General features: G+C 38.1%; 2 protein-coding genes across 2 annotated transcripts; one reads left to right on the top strand and one right to left on the bottom strand.

Moving 5' to 3' along the window:
* Nucleotides 1–4,770: 4,770 nt before the first annotated feature.
* LOC143847456 (UDP-rhamnose/UDP-galactose transporter 2-like) lies at nt 4,771–11,954 on the bottom strand. Its single transcript, XM_077356275.1, has 6 exons — nt 11,799–11,954; nt 11,515–11,650; nt 9,617–9,801; nt 9,323–9,523; nt 5,515–5,676; nt 4,771–5,416 (listed from the first exon to the last, which is right to left on the bottom strand). The coding sequence occupies exons 2-6, from the start codon at nt 11,648–11,650 to the stop codon at nt 5,060–5,062; spliced, it is 1,041 nt and encodes a 346-aa protein (XP_077212390.1). The 5' UTR covers nt 11,799–11,954; the 3' UTR covers nt 4,771–5,059.
* A 4,050-nt stretch (nt 11,955–16,004) lies between these two features.
* On the top strand, nt 16,005–22,466 carry LOC143847454 (NAC domain-containing protein 17-like). Its single transcript, XM_077356274.1, has 5 exons — nt 16,005–16,348; nt 17,481–17,758; nt 17,845–18,156; nt 20,022–20,967; nt 21,610–22,466. The coding sequence occupies exons 1-5, from the start codon at nt 16,147–16,149 to the stop codon at nt 22,005–22,007; spliced, it is 2,136 nt and encodes a 711-aa protein (XP_077212389.1). The 5' UTR covers nt 16,005–16,146; the 3' UTR covers nt 22,008–22,466.
* Nucleotides 22,467–24,082: the final 1,616 nt, after the last annotated feature.

Genomic DNA, 24,082 nt, shown 5'->3' with positions numbered 1-24,082 from the left:
TTGATTAGGCGGGGTAAGTGATGCCTGGATTTCCTTTACGTGGGCCCCGTTTGAAGTACGATTAATGGATAATCATTTTAACAAATGATGGATTAGGCAGGTAACTGATGCCTAATGCACTTGGCCGATGATAGGTAAGAGGAATGTGGGGCAGTTTGCCAGGTCTTTGGAATGGCAATTGTTTTTAAAACTATTTTAAATTGTTCTAGCTTATTTAAATATTGGCAGTAGTGTTTTCTTGGAGATTGTTTTAATATATATATATATATATATATATATATATATATATATATATATATATGAGAAAAGTGTAGCTACACATACGTGTAGCTAACTTAGCTACACCGACGCCTTAAAATACAGTGGGCCCACATTATTTGGGTGATCCAAACCATTCATTTGATGGGCCCTCACATAGATAGGGTGTGCCCAAAAAATCAGCTCCATTGGATGATCTCAACCCTTCAAACTGTGGAGGCAAAAATGGACAGATTTGTGAAGGTTATTACACGTCCATTTTCGCCTCCACAAATCGTAGGGTTGGGATGATCCTATGGAGCTGATTTTTTGGGCACACCTTATCTATGTGAGGGCCCATCAAATGAATGGTTTGCATCACCCAAACAATGTGGGGCCCACTGTATTTTAGGCCGTCGGTGTAGCTAGTTAGCTACACGTATGTGTAGCTTCACTTTTCTCATATATATATATATATATATATATATATATATATATATATATATATATATATATATATATTAAAACAATCTCCTAGAAAATACTACTGCCAACATTTAAATAAGCTAGAACAATTTAAAATAGTTTTAAAACAATTGCCATTCCAAGACCATCCATATGTGTAGAGAGAGAGAGAGAGAGAACGGTTCCTACACATATGTGTAGATAGTTCTCTACACACTAGCTTAAAATACAGTGGGGGCCCACATTGTTTGGGTGATCCAAGCCATCCATTTTAAAGGCCCTCACATAGATAGGGTGTCTACAAAAAATCAGATCCATAGGATCATCCCAACCTTACGATTTGTGGAGGTAAAATGGATGTCTTTAAACCTTCACAAATTAGTCCATTTTTTGCCTCCATAGTTCGAATGGTTAGGATGATCCTATGGATCTGATTTTTTGTGGACACCCTATCTATGTGAGGGCCTTAAAAATGAATGGTTTGGATCACCCAAATAATGTGGCCCCCACTGTATTTTAAGCTAGTGTGTAGATAACTTATCTACACATGTGTAGGAACCGTTTTCTCATATATATATATGAGGAAAGTGAAGCTACACCGCCGGTGTAGCTAACTTAGCTACACCGCCGGCTTAAAATACAATGGGCCCACATTGTTTTGGTGATCCAAAGAATTCATTTGATTGGCCCTCACATAGATAGGGTGTCCACCAAAAATCAGCTCCATAGGATCATCCCAACCCTACGATTTGTGGAGGCAAAAATGAACGTGTAAAAACCTTCACAAATTTGTCCATTTTTGCCTCCACAGTTTGAAGGGTTGGGATGATCCTATGGAGCTGATTTTTGGTGGACACCCTATCTATGTGAGGGCCAATCAAATGAATGGTTTGGATCACCAAAACAATGTGTGCCCATTGTATTTTAAGCCGGCGGTGTAGCTTCACTTTCCTCTCTCTCTCTCTCTCTCTCTATATATATATATATATATATATATATATATATATATATATATATATATATATATATATATATATATATATATATATATATAGAGAGAGAGAGAGAGGAAAAGGAGTGTGCGGTCGACCGCATATAAGGTTATATGCGGTCGAGACCCAAACACATGGGTCCCACGTTTTGTTTTGGTGATGAAAACCATTCATTTGTAAGGCTCCATCATAGATAGGGTGTGTATAAAAAATCAACTCCATTGGATCATCCTAACCCTTCCAAAAGTGGAGGGCAAAAATGGGCAGATTTGTGGCAAACAATGTCTGTCCATTTTGCCCTCCACTTTTGGATGGGTTAGGATGATCCTATGGAGCTGATTTTTTTAACACACCCTATCTATGTAAGGGCCTTGCAAATAAATGCTTTGGATCATCCTAACAATGTGGGCCCACATGAGTTTTGGCCCTCAACCGCACCTAAACTTGGTGCGGCCGAGCGCACAATCTTATTCCTCATATATATATATATATATATATATATATATATACTAGTAAAAAAACCCGTGCGATACACGGGCCGACAAAGAACTGTACGGACCACATCATAGGTTGATCCAAACCGTCCATGTGATGGAACACTACATAAATAGGTTGTACCCCAAAAATCATTTCCATAGGCTGATCCTAGCCCTCCAATCTATAGAGGTTTCCATAATTCCTCTTAAATCGGATGGTTAAGATCACCCTATAGATTTTTTATTAAAAAAACATAAAGGAAAGGGGTAAGATTGAAATTATGTGGTTTAATGGGTGCCTTTGTTAAAAAGCATAAAGGAGAGGGTAGGATTAAAAATATGTAGGTTGAATGGGTGCCTTTGTTAAAAAAAAGTCAAAAAAAGTGAAGTGTAATTCGTATAGAATTTTCAAAAAATTCTCTTCTTTTCTCTTCTGCTATATAGTATACTAGTAAAAAACCCGTGCGATGCACGGGCCGACAAAGAACGGTACGGACCACGTGATAGGTTGATCCAAACCGTCCATGTGATGGAACACAACATAAATAGGTTGTACCCCAAAAATCATTTCCATAGGCCGATCCTAGCCCTCCAATCTATAGATGTTTCCATAATTCCTCTTATCTTAAATCGGATGGTCAAGATCGCCCTATAGTTTTTTAATTAAAAAACCATAAAGAAGGGGGGTAAGATCGAAATTATACGGCTCTAATGGGTGCCTTTGTTAAAAGCATAAAGGAGGGGTAGGATTGAAATTATATGATCTAATAGGTGCCTTTGTTAAAAGCATAAAGGAGGGGGGTAGGATTGCAATTATATGAGTTGAATGGGGGCATTTGGTCAAAAAGTCAAAAAATGTGAGGTGTAATTCTCACGGATTTTTCAAAAAAATCGAAAAAACTCTCTGTACGAACCACGTCATAGGTTGATCCAAACCGTCCATGTGATGGAACACAACATAAATAGGTTGTGCCCCAAAAATAATTTCCATAGGCCGATCCTAGCCCTCCAATCTATAAATGTTTCCATAATTCCTCTTATCTTAAATCCGATGGTCAAGATCACCCTATAGTTTTTTAATTAAAAAACCATAAAGGAGGGGGTAAGATTGAAATTATATGGCTTTAATGGGTGCAGTTGTTAAAAGCATAAAGGAGGGGTAGGATTGAAATTATTTGATATAATGGGTGCCTTTGTTAAAAGCATCAAGGGGGGTAGGATTGAAATTTTCTCGGTGAAAAGATGCGAATGGCAACTGTAGCTAGCAAACACAAAAAAAAATTAATAATTTCAAATAAAAGATCCTGTGTAAAGATGCGCATGGCAAATGATGGCAAATGTTGGTAGCAAAAAAAAATAAGTAATCATGACAAAAAAAAAAGTAAATAAGCGAAATTTATAAAGTTTTCAATGAGAAATTACCAATAAATGGTTACAAAGTTTTGAAATTACCAAACAAATACGAACAACATGTAGTAATTTATGACAATTACTGGAAAAAAGTCAAACATCTCTGACATAACTATACACCGAAATATCTCTTTAAAATGAGGTATACACAGAAGCTGCATGTATATGGGGTAAATTGAGGGGACGTATGCCTTTCTATACACAGAAATACAGTGTATATCTTTCTCTTTAAGAGGAGGTATACACAGAAGCTGCATGTATATGAGGTAAGAGGGAAATCAAAATTTGTTGGAGGGCTGAACCGTAAAGAAGCAGGCAAAAAGCAGCTGGGAGAGGAAGGGACGATGACACGCGGCAGGGGTGAACAGTAAAAAAAGCTTCCGGCTTATTATAGTAGATAGATATAAAAGGAAATATAAATATATAATTAGAGAAATTCAAATAAAGTTCAAATGACAAAGTTATATGAAATAGTAAATTATTTTACTCAAGTTAATCAAATTAAATTTTATTTATTTTATTTCTTTACTTGAAAGATTTATTTATTACTTAATTGTTGTAAAAACTTTTAATCTTTGTGATTATTGATGGGTTAAAAATAACAGCCTAATCACAGGCTGACACGTGGGCAGAGGATAATCTAGTAATCGTACCCAATCTGAAAGGTTCTAGAGTAAACCCTGGTCCAACTGTAAGGTGACACTTGTCCAGAGGCATTAGGGCAATCTCATCCCTAATTCCTCTTTAGCCTCCTAGTATAGATAGCCTTCTAAGGCTCTAGGTAAGGCTCAAATTCCTAAAATTTATTATTCTTGTGCAAATTTCTATTATCTGTTGCTGGTCATTGACTTAAGCATCGGAGGGCCTTCTTGGAGCACAAACTCTGGGTTGGTCTTCTGACCGTTTGTTCACGTGGAAGTCACCTCAGCAGATCACCGATTTTGGCCGCAACAATTATCATTGCTTAATGAAGAGTCGTGGGTCATATTGAAAGTTTTGAAAATACTATTAAATCCAATTTAACATTTTGGCTCGAGCATAGCACGAGCAAGAATTAATCAAACTAGTTTTGAATGTGTGAGATCGGCATCTACCCTCTATTCAGAGAGTCATCATGCAGTAGCAGCTGAGGAGGTCCCCTCCTTGTGGGTATTGGTGGTTGTCATCAAAGTATCTGCTACAAAAACAAAGAAAAGAATTTACTATTCTTTTGTTGCATATAAAATAAATTCTGGATTTTCATGAGACCTTGCAAGAGAAAATGAATAGAACATATAAAAAATCCTAAGGCAGTGAAACGAACAGAAAGATTTTACATGTCCCCACTTCCCTAATACAGCTTCTTCTCCCTATGACCTCTCTGCACAATAAAAGAATTTTCACCAAATGGAAATACAGCTTTGGCAGTCAATCCGCCCCATTCATCAGTCCTTGGCCAAGCTTTAGTAAAAATATGTTCCTTTTGGTAGGGAGGAATGTTTAAGCTTTAGAATTCCCGAGCTCAATATCCTTTGCCAAAGTATTTTCCATCCCATCCTTTAACAGCTTAATATCCTCTTCGGTTAGACTCTCTTTCACAAGGGAGATGTTAGCTTTAGCTTGCTTCTCAATCTCTACAGCCCAACTATAAATCACCATTCCAAGCACTGCAGTGGCCATCCCCAGGATGTTTTTTAGCGTCAGTTCGGAATCAAACAAAAGCCAACCTAAAGTGAGCACACATACGGTTTTCATGTGTCCTAACACCTGGAATGAGACCGCCGAGAATCGGCCAATGCAGAGGTACTGACTAACGTTGCAGAATACAGCCAGAAAGCAGGAAAGGAGTATGAAAAACTGCACCATTTTTCAGTGTTCAGCATAAAAAGAACATAAAACAAGGATAAAAAGCATTAAGGTACTAATTGAAAGCATACAAAGTTTTGATGACTTACAATTGCAGCTGAAGAATACTTGTAATTTGATATGAATTGACCATTGAGATAGTAATCTATGAAAGGTCCAAATAAGAGAAGGGAAAGAGCTTGTATGGGAGCCGTCTTGCTCAACAATTCAAATGAGCTTATAGAGTACTTCTTCTGTAAGGAGCCGATTGACTGCGCAATTCAGAGTGCAAGATCAGACATTGGAGGGCAAAAACATTGTTAATCAACTAACATGTAATGCATATAAAGGATGTGCAATCGGTAGTAAGTTATTTATATGCTCCAGTAGTGATTCTTGCCACAGCTTCCACCAAGTTTCTTTCCATTGCAGACATAGTTTTTCACTTCTTTCCAAGATTTTTTTTTGAAATATGATAGTTTCATTAATATATGTTTAACAATCGGGACCAGAGGTCCCAGCCTGCATTACAAAATATTAGTATATGATGGCTAGGGCATACCCAAAGCCAAAATGAAGTAAACAGGAGATGAGTTACAATCCTTACAACTATTCCGTAAGGTATCCCTATACAATTCCACTTCTTTCCAAGATTTGAAATTGTTTTTTACCAAGTCCAGGGTATGGAAACTCGACTTTAGTTTTGACCAAGTCGAGTTCACCTCCAGCTTTCCAAGTCAACTCAACGAGCTGTAAGATTGATGCGTTGTAGAAGTGAGACTACACCTGCTAGTTATTGGGCATGCATGAGTGGGGAACACAGCTTGCATGAAAATATGTGCAAAATGTGTGGCATCACAACTTTGTAAATGTTTGCATGGTCGCCTTGGGCTGTAGGTCTTGATTTGATAATCCCTAGTATGTCGGCTCCAATGCAAAAGAGACATTTAGGGGCTAGTGCCATATTGGCAGGGCCCTAGTAGCAATCCAATAAACCACAGCAATCATAATCTTAGCAAGCTGTTGGGCAGCCTAAACCTCAGTCCCAAGGGAGTGAAAGGGGGGGGGGGGGGGTGGGGGGGCAAAATATGTCACTTCATTTTTGGAACCCCATTTGTTACTAGGACCACCCCCCATAGTGTAAAAAAGTAGTCAAATTACACTAGTAGGGCTGTCCAGGGAAGATGAGGGGTGTGAACATAATATAACCCGAGCTCGGTAAGGCTCGCGAGCCTGACCGAGCCGAGCCGAGCCTGGCCAAGCTCGGCTCGGCTCGTTTACACCCCTAGTGGGGAAGACACCTTGCCTGAAATATGTGCGGGGCAAGTGACATATTGGGAGGGCCCTTGCAGGAATCCAATCAACCCCACCAATCATACTCTTAGCAAGCTGTTGCGCAGGCTAAACCTTAGCTCCAAGAGCAGAATAAATAAAAAAATCCTTTCGAGCTTTAAGACTGATGCATGTTATAGAAATGAGACTACACCTGCTAGTTATTGTGCATGCATGAGCGGGGAACACATCTTGCATGAAAATATGAGCAAAATGTCTGGCATCACAACTTTGTGAATGTTTACATGGCCGCCATAGGCTATAGGCCTCTGATTGATAATACCTAGTATGAGAAAGGATCCAATGCAAAAGAAACAGTTAGGGACTAGTGCAATATTGGCAGGGCCTGGTAGCAATCCAATCAACCCCAGCAATCATACTCTTAGCAAGCTGTTGAGCAGCCTAAACCTCAGTTTCAAGGGCAAATCGAAAAGGCTTCATAAGTACAATACGAGATAAGGAGATTTAGGGGCGAGTGCCATATTGGCAGGGCCCCTATTGATGTAGAAGCACGTGACCGTTTTATCCATAAGCCTACGGTAGGCAAGGAATTTTAAGTCATATCAATTCCATACAGTCGGAGTTGAAAAGGGTGATGAAAGGATAGGCCAAAAATGAGGAGATTGGCTACATGGGTAATTGGATACTGAATAGGTCTAAGGTATCATGTCTGGTACAATATCACATGTAAAACGGCATTGAGTACTTCATGGGCACTTCTATTTTCCAAATTAACAATTGTGCTTCAAATATAAAGAATGCTCATCGAATTAACTATAATTTTTCTTGCTTGTTTGTATTATATATTTGCATTTTAAGTTTGAGTGTGTATTTTAGATATTGTAACCAATAAATATTTCACTAATCCCGTTAAAGTTAAATTTAGTGAAGTCTTTGTTTTTTTAACATCTTGGGCATTATGAGATTGGTCACCGGGGTATCTATCTAGTGACTAGGATTTGAAAAATGGCAAGCCCCACCTCTGACACCCTACCCAAGTCTTTAAGCATATCTAGATATCATAACCAAATATTTTAAAATATAAAGTCAACAAAATCTCATTAGATAATCCAATTTCAATAAGCATCATTGATGCATATCATAACCAAATATTTTAAAACGTAAAGTCAACAAAATCCCATCAGACAATCCAATTCCAATAAGCATCATTGGTGCTTTTAGGAATGATAGAAGGGGTTGTAGGATAACAGGGGGGATGAGAGTCTACTTGGTTGCAGTGTGGAAAAAAGCTTATAATTAAGTCAAGGTATTGGCTCTACTTAACGAGTGGGGACAAAAGCTTATAATTAAGTCAAGGTGTTGGCTATACTTATCGGACATCAAATTTTTTGTCTTGATTTAGCACATCAATGCCGTTTCTTTGGCAACAAAATGCAGTCCAGGTCCATCGATGATTGTTCATATATAATAAATTTAAGTTTCACTAGTGATCCTGATGTTCGGTTTTTACAGATTTTGAGGGAAGCTAACAATGTAGCAGACAATTTTGCAAGGGAGGCATCCTAAATAAGTGTTGATTAGTAGGCAAGGAACCCCTCTTTGTCAATAAATTTCTTCATTCAAAAAAGGGTGCACGAATGAAGTGTATATAGTGATATGAAATCAACTCATTGATGATAATGAGATGATTAAGAAATGAGATTCCTCCCACTTGGTGATAGTGATATGAGGAATCATTTATCAGAGTGCTTGCCTACTCTATTTCCTATAACCATCATGAAGGGAACCATAGTGTGGGATGAGATTTCCGATCTATAAGAGGATGAGTGGCCTTTTTTGTTTTGCTTGTTCTTTCTTTTGTGTTTATTTTTTCTAGATAGCTTGTCTAGCTGCAGTTTGTAGTCTTCTTCTTTATATGATTTTAATTGTTAGAAAAATATAATAAAAATTACGGAAACAGTGAAAGCATCATGGAGTGTGGAGACAAATGGTGAAGCATGCAAAGATTCTTACACCAACTCCAGAACAAATTTTAAAAGAATAAGGCACAAAAAACAGATCTGCAATTGAAATCATTAAAAACATTCCAGATAAGATATGCAGAAAAAAGAGGCAATTGCAGACACTTGTACACATGCCAGCAAACCATGACCTAAAACAAATCAATATATTAAAGGATAGTGAAGTGTTTGAATACAATTTATGCGCACGATTAGGAAAATCATAATAAGAAGAGAAGTGCTAGCAGGACGCTCAGACACAAGGGTAAGGATGGCCACTCCCTGCACACCATATGCACGATCAGCAGTCTGGGCCATTTTAGCAATGAGCAAGGAGTGGCGCTCCCCATATCATTTTCCTAAATCGTGAAAATCATAATAAGAAGAGGAGTGCTAGCAGGACGCTCAGACACAAGGGTAAGGACGGCCACTCCCTGCACACCACATGCACGATCAGCAGTCTGGCCCATTTTAGCAATGAGCAAGGAGTGGCTCTCCCCATATCATTTTCCGAATAATAAACTAGAATATAATCCACATCACAATGCATCCAAATTCACAGATTAATAGGACATGAAAGAAAATACTTCAGTAGAAAAGATCCACACAAAACTCAAGTACTCACAATTTGTTGCAATGATGTAGAGAGGATAGCTACACAGGCACAAAGAAAACCCTTGGCATTCACTTTTACATCTGTTACTGTAGAGACACCCACACCTATTACAACTACAGCGACAGCTATCTTCACTTCTCTCGAGTAATGTTTGCCATGAAGGATCCATTCCATTATGCAGACCACAGGAATCATGCTTAGCTTTGAAATCTACACCAAAAATGCAGCACAGTCACTAACATATCTGGCCAGTTGAAATTGAACTTCTATGTGAGGTCTAAAGTGTTTTTGAGCAACCCAGACCTGATAAAATCCCACAGAATTGAGCATGAGGCTGAGGTTCATCCCAGTGATAGACATATTCGCGACGATTGAGAACCATAGAAGTTCCCACAAAGGAACATGCTTCGATTCAGAAAAACCGGTTGCATTGGAAACCAAACCGACCAATGCAGTTACAGCAAAGTGGAATCCAGTTAAAGTTGTGGCTGGAGAAACATAAAACATGATTAAGCATGTAGCAAAATTAATAGGGATTGAGCCTCTAACTCAATGGTAAAGCCTTTGTTCTTTGACCTAGAGGTCGGGGCTTCAATCCCAACCAACCTATAAAAAAAATTAATAAAAGAGTATTCAATAGTGAAAGAGATGATTTTTTTTTTGAATGGCGGGAAAGAGATGTTGCAATCTGGACAAAAATGGAGAGAATTACGTAATGATTTTTTTAAGGGATGAGAGTTTCAGTGACTGGTAAAATATTGTAAATTCGCAGCAGAATGAGCATATTTGACAGAAAAATAAAATAATAAGATGAAGAGAGATAGAAAAGGTGAAGATTTACAGAATGAAACTGCTTCATTATAAACTAAAAAGAGAAATTGTAGCACTGATTAAAATGCAGGAAAAGGACACCCAAGGATAGATCCAAGAGTTGCAATTTAAATAAAGTTTAATGTGTCTTCTTGATATTAATAAGTTATGAATTACTTATTAATGACTTTTTCATCTCGAATACATGATGAATCCCTTATGATTGAAGAATATTAGATAATAATTCCATGAGAACATGTAGGCATGTTGCTCTAGTTGCTTGCTTTAATTCATGATTATTGAATTATTTTAAATTCTTTTTATCGAACTTATTTAACTCTTATGTGCTGGCTCTTGAATACTTTCCCTACACCTCAAGATGATAGGATTGGCGGGTGGTACCGCTGCATTAGCCGTCGTGTGTGTGGGTGCATGTGTGGGTTTCTTGCATTGTGCATCTCATTGTCATTAGGCGATTAATCCATTTGTTAAGCAAAGAAATATTGTAGAGTTAATTAAATGGCCAGAAAGCAATATTCAAGAATTCACTTTTTCATCTGAAACAATTAGCAACTAAGAACATAATTGGCAGGAATCCTGATCCCCCCCTCACAACCAGCTACATTTCTTGATTCACTTTTCCCATATCTTTTTAGCACAACTAGATAACTAACACAACAAAAATATTTGACATAATTTCAACATTGATTTCACGGTAGCGACACTACAAGTAAGAAAGCACAAAAATAAAATAAATAATTCAGCAGACTGTTCACAAGGAAAGGATTTACATGCAAACATAAACTCCAACAGAGGAGAGCCAGATATCAATAGCTTGTTCCAGTAGTAGAAAAGCTTAATATGGTGGGAAGAAAATTCAGATGGGAGAGAAGATGAAAATGAAAACATTGTAGTTATAAAAAAAATCAAATAAAAGAGAAAATTTACACAATGGCATCAGGGCTGGAAATATCAACACAAAAGGCAGTTCTTTACAGGAAGAATTAGGTTACATATATTGCAGAACTGCCCAAACAGAGTAGAGTCAATTTTTTCTAGGGAAATCTCGAAAAATTCAGGACTGGAAAAACAAAATTGAACAAAATTCATATGCTTTCTATGTCTTAATTGAAAAGATTCACAAACAGAAATCAAAGGGCCAGATCCGAAAGTAATTAAAAGAGAAATGAAAGTGTGATAGTTGTAGAGAATAATTTACAGAGAAATTCAGTACTAATCGGTTTCAATTCAAAAATAAAGGCAAAGAGACTATTCCAAAGTAGGAATCAGGAGCGAGTAAACTGTTAATCTAGCATCAAGCCTGAGAGAGAACAATTGAAAGAAAATTCAGTTTGAAATTTATGGAAGAATGATGAGATCTAGAAACTAACCGAAGCTGAAAGCATAACCATTAGGCGACATGAGCTCTTTGTTGGCCATGATAATGCCTACAGAGCTTACCACATTCATTGCCCATGCTCCTACATCTGAGACAGAAGAAGATTTCTTCTCGTCCTCCATCTTCATCTACTAGAACGGAAAAATTCTAGAGTCAATACAGAGGAATAAGAAGAAGAAAAGAAAAAGGGCAGGGGTTTGTTCTTTGTTTTTTTTTTTCTAGGGTTCATGTATTTAGCTTCCTTGCTCTCTCAGCAATCGGGGAAAGAGAGCTCACAACTGTAAAAAGCTCATCGGTAACGTGTTTATATTCTCTCAGGTAAAATTGCTTTCTATTTATAGCTTTCTTCCTCTCTCTTGTTTTTCCACTGACTCCGTTACAAATCCTCTTCTCGTTTCTTCATTAAGCATGAGTCCTGTGAGTCTTTTGCATGGAACGCGTGGAGGGAGTTGAAAAGTGTGGACTCATCCTTGTTCAGGTGGGCCCACCAAGACTTGGCTACCCTACGGAATTTGTGAGATTTTATACGGTGTAAGCCCTCATAGACTTCTTTTGTTCTGTAGGGACTACACCATAGGATGATCCAAACCGTCCATGTGATGGGCCATATTGTAAATAGGTTGTGCCTAAAAGATCATTTGCATAGGATGATCCTAGCCCTCTGATCTATAGAGGTTTCCATAATATGCACTTCCTATATATAGGAATGATCTTTTTGGGCACAACCTATTTAGGATATGGCCCATCACATGGACGGTTTGGATCATCCTATGGTGTGGTCCGTAAGGTAAAAATTAAGGGACTATGAGGGCTTACCAGGTATAAAATCTCGGAATATGTGTCTATTTTTACCTCTCCTAATTATTCTTAAAAAAACATATAAAACATTAGAGGCAGTCTTGTGTCGGCAGAAGAGTCTAAGAGAGCCCAGCTGTCCCTCGCAGGAGAAGAAGAATGGGATGATTTAGCATTGTGTTGGTTGGGTTGGCAACTTGGCGTAGAGAGAAATGTAGGGGGCAAAGACTATGCGTTTCTCACTTTCTCTCCCTTTGCCTTTTTAGGCCCACTAGTCTGCGTCTGCTTTTGAAGGATGTTGCGGTAAGCAATTCTAAATGGAAAGTGATATTTCAACCCCTTTTTTTAACTTGGGACAGCCACCTCTGGTTTATCTATGATTGCACAAGGGCTGATTCACTTCACCTGGCCCACCTGGGAAGGATTCAACGGACCTCATTGCCACTTACACTAATGCAGATAATGATGAACATGATGTTGCAGAAACAGGATTTTTGGTGAGGCAAGGCTTGGATTCGTTTAATTAAAATAACGGGGCAACAATGGTAGAGGGACTTCACCTTCGGAAGATTTCTCTTGCTTGTTCTTGGTGATCTTCAAATAGGATAGGGAGCTGTTCTTATAGAATTTTGTAGAGTTCGAAACTGTATGAATGCATTAACCCAAGGTTTTATCATTGATGAATGACTCGTGAAAATCCTTGGCTTTTGAATGTTTTTGTGAAATCCCTCTAAATTTTCATACTTGCATTTGTGTGTGCGTGTTTGTTTGTTTTGGCGTGGGAGGTGCTTTTGCTTAATGTGAATCCTATGCAAGAAAATCTTATGAAATTTATTCATACAGAATATCTTGATCATGTTCATAATTCTTATTGATTATTTCTCATGTTTGATGGGTGAATTTTAGATGCTTTGCATTTGCACCCACAAGCTTTCAAGATAATCAAAATTTATACCCAATTTTTAAAATTGATATTGGTTCTTAAACTGCCTTGCCCCAATCTTTTAATCATATCAAAAAGGGGGAGCTTTGAATTTTTAAATAACCCTCTAGTATTGTATATTTTGTCAAATTAAGTTATAAAAATTAGTCAAATATCAAGGGGGAGAAACTCAAATTGTTATATTTTTGAAACCTACTTTGAAATTTCATAAAATCCTTCGATCCCCATCTTTTTGCTGATGACAAAGGGGAAGAGAATTTGGACATTTTGGACTTAATTATAAAATTTTTCTTATGACATTGTTTTAAACTTAGCATATGTTTAGGGGGAGTTTTTTTAAGTTTAAAAAAAAAAACATTTAAAGCGAACTTTATTAGAAAATCATCTTGTGTTTGTCATCCTCAAAATGAGGAGATTGTTAGCCCCAGGGTTCATCCTTGGTCACTTTGACTTGTTTTTATGGCAACAAACACAATATGGTATGTTTAAATTAGTAATCATACTAATGTTTATTTGTGTTTAAGAGTTGCCCTTCAAAGAACCTAAAGTTGAAAAATCAAAGCATTGAAGACATGGAGCTTGGAGCATAAGCCAAGTCCATGGAGAGTAAGTTTTACAGCATGATCCAAGGACCAAAGAAGATGGAAGAACCATGGAGAATGGAGGAATGCTCAAGCTGAAGAAATGAAGACTTGAAGAGAAATCACTTTGAAGATTTAAAGTGAAGTCTATCTCTTAGATTGTAAAATCTAATCCCTCACTTCTAATCCACTTAGAGGCGTTCAGAAAGGGCAAAATAAGTTAAATATATTAAGGAAATCAAGTGGACCAACAGCTCATAGGCCAAGAGAAGGATAAAAAGGAAGTTGGTACTTCCTTAGTTAATCAAAGGTAATTATCTTATGGTTAATGGATCTAGTGAATTTTTAAATTATTTTTAATAGAAAGTAGATTACCTTAGCTTTCCGTAGAGCATAAGATCATCAAAATGGGATATAAAACGAGAGAGAAATGAGTTTTCAAAGTTAAATGCGCAAATTTGGAAAGAGTTCAGACTTCTAATCTGAGTCTTCAGACATCTGATGACCTAGATGAGATGTCTGGTCACTGTAACGGCTAGTTTTTACTAGCCTCTCGAGGGCAGTAACATCTAGTTTTTGCTTGGATCTTCTATATAAAGGGGTTCCACCCCCTTACACCATATATACACTCTTAAACATCTTTATCGAGTGATTTCATACCCTTCATCCTCTGTTGGATTATATTTGAGAAATTAGAGTAGGATTTCAATTGTCTATCATTTTGTGAGAGAGCTTGACTTGTGTATTTGCCTAAATTTCGGATTTCAGTCGAAATTTAAAACCATGCTTAAAAGTAGCTGGTGGTGGATAGAACTAAGAAAATTTTGGATGTAAAAGCAGGAACCTAGTATGATCAAGGGAAACCTAGTCAAATGTGGCGGCTTTTGCTCTTTTTTATATTCGTCAACATCTTCTACTTTTTTATTATTTTGTAAGATCTATTTCTTCTCAGATATTTAGTGAAGAAACTCTTGTTGAGTTGCTAGTGTAAGGCTGCCGACATTGACACTACCATGTTTAGACAATGGGACTAACCAGCTGTCCATGTCAATTTTGGCTCGGGCACGGAAGCTCAGTCGAGCTCGGCTCAAATCCTTAACCAACCGAGCCCGATTTAGGCCAGGCTCGGTTCGGCTCTTTAAGAATTTAATATATATATATATATATATTTATATATATATTAATATATACACTAAAAGGGTTGTCCAGGAAGTGAAAGGGGGAAGCAAAATATGTCACTTCATTTTTGGAACCCCATTTGTTACTTGGATCACCCTCATAGTGTAAAAAAAGTAGTCAAATTACACTAGATAAGGTTGTCCAGGGAAGATGAGGGGTGTGAACTTAATATAACCCGAGCTCGGTAAAGCTTGCGAGCCTGGCCGAACCTGACCGAGCCGAGCCGAGCCCGAGCCTGGTTTGAGCCCGAGCCGAGCCCGAGCTTGGCCGAGCTCGGCTCGGCTCGTTCACACCCCTAGCTGTCCAAAGGTATTATGATTCCTAAAAAGCTCTCATCAGCCAATTAAATAATAAAAGACAATGTGGGTTAGCCCCATTATCAGAAGGGATTTGCTATGAAACATCGCAGAAAGGCATTTCATAGCATGCTGTTACATGAGAGAGAGAGAGAGAGAGAGAGAGAGAGAGAGAGAGAGAGGGGGGTCACTTTTTAGCAGGTTTTGTCTTAATTCATTTGAGGTAGCTGCTCTCTCTCTCTCTCTTGCAACATGCCGGCCGCAGAATGCCTTTCCGCAATGGTCCCTAGCAAATCCCTTATCAAAATATGGTAGTGCGAATATAAGTAGCCTTACTTTATTGTAAAGAGACGAGACTTTTCTTTCTAGAGCTTTTAATAATTAATATTAAATGTTTGGTGCTAAGGAAAACTGGTCCACGTTCACAAAAAGACAAAATCACCTGTCATTTTCACTGCCCTTTTGATGTTTCTATGGACTTCATTGGTTCTACCACCGAGTTAGATTGACTTGTACTGTTAAGAAGTGGAAATGAGGGTGAAAATGAGTTGGTAGAAGGTTAGGAATTAAACGGCTGCGGTCTCGTTTACGGTTACTTGCGGAGATGCTAACCCCATTCAGTTCTGTTTGACTTTACCTTAGTTGAAGTCTTTATAAGCCCAAATGTGGGTCTCTCTCTCTCTCTCTCTCTCTCTCTCTTTCATATTTTGTTTTATAATCAGGGGATTCTACTTGATAGAGAGACTCATTTTTTTTATTTTCAGTGAGGAGATTCTCTTCTTCTTCTCGCTGCTGCTGCTGCTGCTGCTGCTGCTGTTGTGGTTTGGGAGATGGAGATGGAGATGCAATCGGAATCTTCAAGGTGTAATTTTCATGTGGCTCCCGAGTCATGGCCTCCTGGTGTTCGATTCCATCCGACCCACGAAGAACTTATATTGTGTTATCTCAAGAAGAAGGTCTGTCTTCGCCGCTTCAAGCACCCCATGATCGGGGAGATTGACGTCTACAAGTTTGACCCCTGGGAATTGCCTGGTACATATAATCTCTCTCTCTCTCTCTCTCTCTCTCTCTCTCTCTCTCTCTCTCTCTCTCTCTATATATATATATATATATATATATATATATATATATATATATCCTGTTTCTTCTTATTTCTTATATACGTTAATCCGATCTAGACCATGTTTGGTTTGTATGAGATCGGACATGTCTTGTTCTGTTTTCTCAAATTTCTCGGTAATCTCTGTATAGGTTTTGTTATAGTCTCTTTCTTACTCTGAATTTCAATTCTTGAGTATGTAAATAATTTGTTGTTATTCTTCTTATCATTGATGAATATCCAATCTTGATCCTTCCAGTCTGGTTGCTTTATTTTCATTGGTGATCTCTCTATAGGTTCATCACATATCTCAGATTTTTCTTTCCCATACCAGGCTGGGTCCCGTCCCACCTACTCCCATACCCAGCCAAGGTCCCCGCTCAGGACCCTAACATCTTACTTCGTCATTTTCATGAATTTCTCAATTATCCCGTTTCATTCATGTCATTGTAATCTCAATGTTATTTGATACTTTAGGTGTTCAAATTTGGATGTCGTTGTTGCAGCTATATTAACTTATCTATGATTTGTTCTATTCATTCCCTTTTTCCTTTTTTTTTTTTTTTAAATTCTATTTGGTTGCGCATCTTTGTTTGGGTTTCTTCATATGTCTCTTATTCTGGATCCCAATTCTTAGAACACAGGAAATAGGTCTTTGGCAGGACAGATGATTATACAGAATTATATTGGCTTTTCGTTGACAGTCTTTCCTTTCCTCATATCTCAGACTGATGGGTGTTGGTTATCTCAGTTTCTACACATGCTTCTGATTCTGGATTCTAATTCTTAAGAATAGACGCGCTACTGTAAGCTTTGACTATTTTAGTTATATTACGTTCCAATTCTCTTCTTTGTTTAATACTTGGGCTAGCCCATTTCTATTTGGGCTTCTTCACACACTTGTCATTCTGATTGTTGGAATCTAAATTAATGTATGCTGCAATACAGTAATTAAGATGGCCATACTAACTTTCCTATGATTATCTGTTGCTTATCCTTTTCCAGTTTGGTGAACTATCATAGTTTGCATTTTATTATGCATTCTGATTTGGACGTGGAATGCAGAAAAATCACTCTTGCAAACCGGCGATAAACAGTGGTACTTCTTCAGCCTCAGAGACAGGAAGTACGGAAAAGGGTCGAGATCAAATCGGGCAACAAAGCATGGTTACTGGAAGGCTACTGGGAAGGATCGTAGCATTTCACAAAATTCCCAGCCAGTGGGTACGAAGAAAACCCTAATCTTCTACACTGGGCGTGCTCCCAAGGGAGGACGCACCAATTGGGTCATGCACGAGTATACCATGGATGAAAAGGAGCTTAAAAAATGCAGTGCCGTGCAGGTACACAGACTAGTTACTGGAATGATCCTCTCTGTTTTTAGTTTTAAGGTTCTAAGATTTCTCATTTCTGGTTGTTTACCATGCAGGACTCATATGCAGTTTATAAAGTTTATAGGAAGAGTGGAACTGGTCCGAAAAATGGTGAACAGTATGGGGCACCATTCAGAGAAGAGGAGTGGCTTGATGATGACCAGGTTGATGATGATATCCTTGGAGACCAGCAGAACAACAGAGAAAATCCGGTGTTAGAGGTCACTTGTGGTCCTTCTGTTGATACCATTTTAGCTTATAATCAATGCACACCTTCGATCAGTATTTTGAAAGAAGCCTTGCCGCAAATGGTTGATTGCATGGAAATAAATCGTCAATCTTCAAGCAATTTTACTGGCGCACCTGAGGTAAAAAGTTGTACTTCCTGCTCTTTACTTATTATAGCTTACTTTGAATTACATCAAGTGTTAGTATTTTCAGTTTAGGAATTTGTGTGTACTTATTTTCACTGTTGCTAATTATAAATTATATATCTATAACAGAAATTTTAAATCTAACAGGACAAGATGTCATAAAACAAATTTGCAATACATTAACAAGTATAACAGGTGACTGAGATCTACACTCTACAATGGAACCGAGGTACCAATGTTCAGATTTATCCTGATTCACTCCCCAACTGTTCATAATATCATTCGTTGATCTTCCTATGTGATCTAAGCACGATAGAATTTTTGGATAATGTCAAGAATTTCTATGATGACTCACACTAGTTTCTAAGGGCCTAGAGAAAGCAATTATCCCACGTAATTGCATTCTTAGAGTCGCCTTCTACAACCATCCCGGTGCATCATCCTCAAAATATGCAATTCAACAAGGGATCTCAATCTGCTTCACTAGAATCCGTTCTTCCTAATGGAATGCAATAAGGCCTTCATGTTTTGCCCCATTGCATTTCTAAAAATCCCACCAATTCTGGTAGACCCTAGAGTCCCACTGGATCTCCCATTAAATTAAGTTCTGTGACGTTTTGCCATCACCTTCCAATCTAAAGAAAATCCTCAACTAAAAAGCCATGAAAAACCCCCTTTCTTCTTGATGATCTAACTTTGTAAATTCTGATCTATATTATTAGCCTGCTGATGGGTCTCTACTTGTCTCTAATAACTCTCTTATTTTGTTCCCCTCAAGTGTTCCGAAAGACCGCTAATGGAACTAAATCCCAGAGACTACCTTTGCCCCCAAACGAATAAGCCCTCCAACATCTCTGATTTTGGAAAGGCTGATGCCATATCAAAGCAAGAAATAATTGTTCTCCAGATCCTAAACCACAGTGCAATGAAGAAAAGGAGATCTATAGGCTCCTCTTCTTTGCAAAGTGCACCCATTTGATAAGGAAACGTTTTCTCTTAAGCATATCTTCTGTTGGGCCTGCCCGCAATAGCCGTCCCTTTCCAACAAGAAACTTGAATGCATAAAGGTACCACGGCAGCTAAAAGTGGAGGAAGAGGAGATGAAGAGTTCATCAATCAAAGAATTTGACTGAGAATACACCTTCCACATCCTGAAGCCAAATTTTCTTGTCGAGAGCCCATGCAGAAATGTGACATTTTTTAGACACCTATGAACTATGAAAAGAACGGTAAGGCTCATAATCCTCTAGCTTGAGGCGTCTCCCAAAGATCAATGTCCAAATTATCCGTCCCCATACACAAACACAATTTTTTATATTGAATGCCAATACTATATGATCTGACCTGCCTCCCTATGGGCTGAATCACATATAGAAAAGCAAACAACTCCTTGCCCTAAAAAGTCAGTGGGGCTGATGTGTCTGAAATGATGAAATGAAAATGCTAGTCTGATTTCTTTTTCACTTGAGAAAACTGCAAAACCTTCTGCTTTTTAGCCATTGTTGCCAGTGGCATGAACTTAGAAACTACAAAACCTATTCAAATTAATTAGTTTTTCACAAAGCCAATGCATAAAAGAAATTCATGTACAGGGCTAGGATGCAAACTCACAACTCCAGGTGTTTTAGCCAATCTTGCACAACCAATAATCGTTTAAGTGATTAAGGGTGTAAACACAAATCCCATATATAAGTTTGAATTGATTGAGGGATCTCATGTTTACATCTGGCGGTTAGAATAACCATCAATATCTCATTAATATCCTGGTTTTTGTTTCGCAATCTGCCTGTTTGATTTTTGACTTGATATTTTATTTTAGAACATGGATTTTCATTGATAGCTTTACTATGTCACTGTAGATTGATGGTGAATACCAAACACAACAGTTTGTGGTGGTGTCATCAGCGAAGGAAGCCATTTCTGCTGAACCAAGCAATATTTTATGCCAAAATGAGTGGTTTACTGGTGCAGAGACGAGCCTTCAGATCACTCATTCAATTACCTCTCTTGCGCAACCTTATGAAGCGCCTGAGGTTACGTCTGCTATCAATTGTTTTGAGCAGGATCCTCTCACTAATGAAGGGGATTTTGTGGAATTGAATGATCTTATTGACGCAGAGCCTGGTGTTTCGAGTTTAGAGAGCCTCTTTCCTGATATGGGTGGATTAAGCGTCAGGGATTTTGTGGAATTGAATGATCTTATCGATGCAGGGCCTTGTGTTTCGAGTTTGGAGAGTCCCTTTCCTGATATGGGTGGATTATGCGAGAGGGATTTTGTGGAATTGAATGATCTTATCGATGCTGAGCCTGCTGTTTTGAGTCTGGAGGGCTCCATTCCTTATGTGGGTGGATTATCCGACAGGGATTTTGTGGAATTGAATGATCTTGTCATTGCAGAGCCCAGTGTTTCGAGTTTGGAAAGCCTCATTCCTGAGATGGGTGGATTATGGAACAGGGATTTTGTGGAATTGAATGATCTTCTCAATGCTGAGCCCGGTGTTTTGAGTTTAGAGAGAATTGGCAATGACTGCCCCTTTCTTGACATGGGTGGATTAGATAATGCTGAGATTTACTATGATGCCCCCATGTTTCTTTCTGAAGTAACTGTGTCTCAGGACAGTACTGCTCCACAACCATACGTAGCTGACGCAGTTAACCAGTTAGATTACTTTATATTGCCACCCTTAGATGATGATCAATACCATGCACCTTACCTGACTAGTCAGCTCTGGACACATCAACAGAATTTCAATGTCTTTATGTCAAAGGAGTCAAGTCACGTTTTTATGGCACCTCCTACTTCAGGTACCTGAATCATATTTAGTGTCAATATTACAGGCATGTGTACTTGCTGAACTGGAGCTGCAGGGTTGCTGAACCATACTAGCCGGAAACATCTTGGGCGTTTGGGAAACTCATTTCCCCTAAAACATGTTTCAAAAACGTTTCCGAAACATGATAGAAAAAATTGGGGAAATGTTTCTGAAACATTTCATAAACGCATAGGAAACATATGAGAAACTTATGTGGAACATGTGTGAAATCTTGAGAAACGTATGCAAAACTCGTGGAAAACATATGCGAAACGTGTGAGAACATGTGTACTTACGAAAATCATTTATAAAAAAATAACAAATATTCAAATAGAAATTTGAAATTAACAAATTTAAATTTACAAAACCATATATTTCGTGTTTTCCATGTGTTTCATGTTTTTTCATTTGCGTTTCTCTGTTGTTTCTGAAATGTTTCTAATGCATTTCCTAAGAGGTTTCTCAATGTGTTTCTCATGCGGTTTTCTATTGTTTTCCCGTTTCACATTTCCCCTCTATTTTTTCTCTGCGTTTCCCATTTCCTTTTACCGTTTCGATTCCCGAATTCGTTTCCCACTCAGGTAACTATGACTTGAACAATTTCTCATCTGCTCATTTTACTGGATTTTTACAGGTGTAGTGTATGATGGTAGCTCAACCGATGTCAGTGGGGAAACACATAAACCAGAAGGTGGCGAGGGAGATGGTTCAGAATCGTGGTTCACATCGTCAATCCACACCTTGTTGGATTCAATACCTAGTCATCCAGCATCAGCCTCGGAGAATGCTTTGATAAATCGAGCATTTGAGAGAATGTCCAGTTTTGGTGCAGTACGTGTTGGAGATAGAGAGATGGCTGTTGCTGTGGGTGTGGGTGTGGGTGCTGCTGTTGGAAGGAGAAGAGGGAGAGGAAATGGAGGATTCTTTTTTGTTTCATTTCTAGGGGCAATGTGGGCTGTCTTATGGCTGTTAATGATCGGAACCACGTTGAAAGTTTTCAAGTCTTTCTTGGGCTGGTTCATAGCCTCCTAGTTCTGTATGTGTACCTATGATAGCTACACTAATCAGTGGGGGAAAAAGGAAAAATAAGAAGCGAAGGAAAGCATGTAGGGGGAAGATGCTGTATAACTGTACAAAAGAGGTTTGGAGTTGCCAACAGCTTTGATATGGACTCATGTCAAATCCATACTTATTTGATTAGAACTCCAATAAAAGATGAAAAGTGAGGTTCTCCAAGCCAATGTTATTGTACAGTTCACAGATCAGACTGAAAGAATCCTATTTGTTATTCAATGTTTATGTTCTTTCTGTTTCTTCTGTAAATCTAGTTTGATTGACTGTCCTTATGGGAATTAATGTTTCAATTTTATGCTGTTGGCCTAGGTTAAGAATATGTTTGTCACATACATAGTGGTTTGCTTGTATAATGAGACGCCCATGTAGCAAGATAGCCAGCAAACTATTTAAAGTATTTGTACACTTTGAATGCCATACTTGACTCTCTTCTTCTTTTTTTTGAAAGATGACTTTTTCATTAATTCTCAAAAGAGCATTCGGGACCAGATGTCCATCCTGCATTACAAAAAAGTAACATAAATATTGGCACAGGTGTAGCCATAACCAATGAAATATACACATAGAACAGAAGGTCAAACTTATCCCTTTCCTCCCTCACCAATCCTACTTTTCTGATATTACCGATAACATAATTAAAGATATTCATCCCACACCCTTTTCCCACACCTCATCTCCTTGATCGAGCAATGATGAAGATTCCAGTCCATAGTGCCTCCATTTAGCGAAAGACCATGGTCTCTCAAGCCTAAATGAAACATCATCTTTCTTTTAGCGCAATTAGAATCTTGAATTACCTTCATGACTCGTTCAAGTATTCTTTCTATCAATTGTCGTAACTTCAACCTATGGGACTGAAACCATCATCACAATTCCCACCGTCTCAGTACCGGCTACCTAGATTCCCACAATTGTTATCTTCCCAACCCATCGTTGTACAATTAAGTAATTCTGGAACATCATGTCTAAATGGACTGTAACCAAAATTCATGTGTACTACTCCATAGCTTGCAATTTCTCAGACAACACATACTCCCTAACACACATCTTTTCACCTCTCAGAATGGGAGCTTTAATCCTATGATCGAACATTTGGTTCAGCCTCTTTATCTCTTCCAATTGTATCACCTGCAACTCTTGCTTCCCAAAACATTTCTCTCGTCTTTCCTAAATTCTCCTCAGAGAGGATCCCAAATAAGTCGCCAATCACCATACTTGACTATTTATCCATACAGTAATTAGAATTTTGTCACGAGTAGTAATTTTCCAAGTTTCTCTACTTCTTCCTCTGTTGCAAATCCCACCAAAACTCTAGATTCGACTGATAAAAGAGTGCCTGAGCACATGGCACATTCAGTGAGAATCTTCTGAACAAAGTAATGGAAACAATCGCTGAAAGTGTCTCGAAGCAGAAATCTGCGACGTTTCTGAGGAAGAAAAGTCTGTATTGCGGCAGCTGAATAAACTCTTTGAACGCCAGAAGACTGCATAATGTTTTGGGTGGTGGAAAACCGACTGATGTGTTGTTATGGAGGAACAAGTTGATCTATTCAAGTGTGTGCCTTGGTGCTTTTAGAATGGCTGAATTATAATTTTATGGCTCATGCTTTGCACTAGTCATAAGCATGCTTATGCAGTTCATTTGAACCAATGCTTCGAGCTTACTGATCCTAATCCGATTCCTATTTTTTATTACCTTGGAAATGGAATGAAAAAAATTTAAATAAAAAAATTTCATACGAACTGGGGCGTAGTTCATTTGAACCAATGCTTTGGGCTTACTGATCCTAATCCAATTCCTAGTTTTATTAACTTGGAAATGGAATGGAAAAAAAATAAAAATAAAAAATTCAATTAAAAAAATTTCATACCAACTGGGGCTGAATCAAATGCTGGAATTGGAATAAGAATTCCAATTCTGATTCCAACAATCCAAATAGGCTCTTCTTTGAATATTTGTTTACCGTGTAAGAGAGGTACAGAGGTGGGATAGGATAGATTTGAGGAGGAGGTGAGGAATTTTTTATTTTTTT

The sequence above is a fragment of the Tasmannia lanceolata genome, unplaced genomic scaffold, assembly GCF_043159265.1.
Source record: "Tasmannia lanceolata isolate RefF3 unplaced genomic scaffold, GAP_Taslan_0.1 ptg000015l, whole genome shotgun sequence".
NCBI classification, from domain to species: domain Eukaryota; kingdom Viridiplantae; phylum Streptophyta; class Magnoliopsida; order Canellales; family Winteraceae; genus Tasmannia; species Tasmannia lanceolata.
This window is presented reverse-complemented; position numbering and strand designations above follow the sequence as displayed.

What these genes read in the sequence shown, in the direction of transcription:
- LOC143847454 (XM_077356274.1), top strand. Translation starts at nt 16,147, where the DNA reads ATGGAGATGGAGATGCAATCGGAATCTTCAAGGTGTAATTTTCATGTG. An exon ending in AAAAATGCAGTGCCGTGCAG is followed by an intron (nt 17,759 to 17,844) that starts GTACACAGACTA and finishes TTTACCATGCAG; the next exon opens with GACTCATATGCAGTTTATAA. An exon ending in ATTTTACTGGCGCACCTGAG is followed by an intron (nt 18,157 to 20,021) that starts GTAAAAAGTTGT and finishes ATGTCACTGTAG; the next exon opens with ATTGATGGTGAATACCAAAC.
- LOC143847456 (XM_077356275.1), bottom strand. Translation starts at nt 11,650, where the DNA reads ATGAAGATGGAGGACGAGAAGAAATCTTCTTCTGTCTCAGATGTAGGA. An exon ending in TGGTTATGCTTTCAGCTTCG is followed by an intron (nt 9,802 to 11,514) that starts GTTAGTTTCTAG and finishes ATGTTTCTCCAG; the next exon opens with CCACAACTTTAACTGGATTC. An exon ending in ATTCTGTGGGATTTTATCAG is followed by an intron (nt 9,524 to 9,616) that starts GTCTGGGTTGCT and finishes TTTTTGGTGTAG; the next exon opens with ATTTCAAAGCTAAGCATGAT.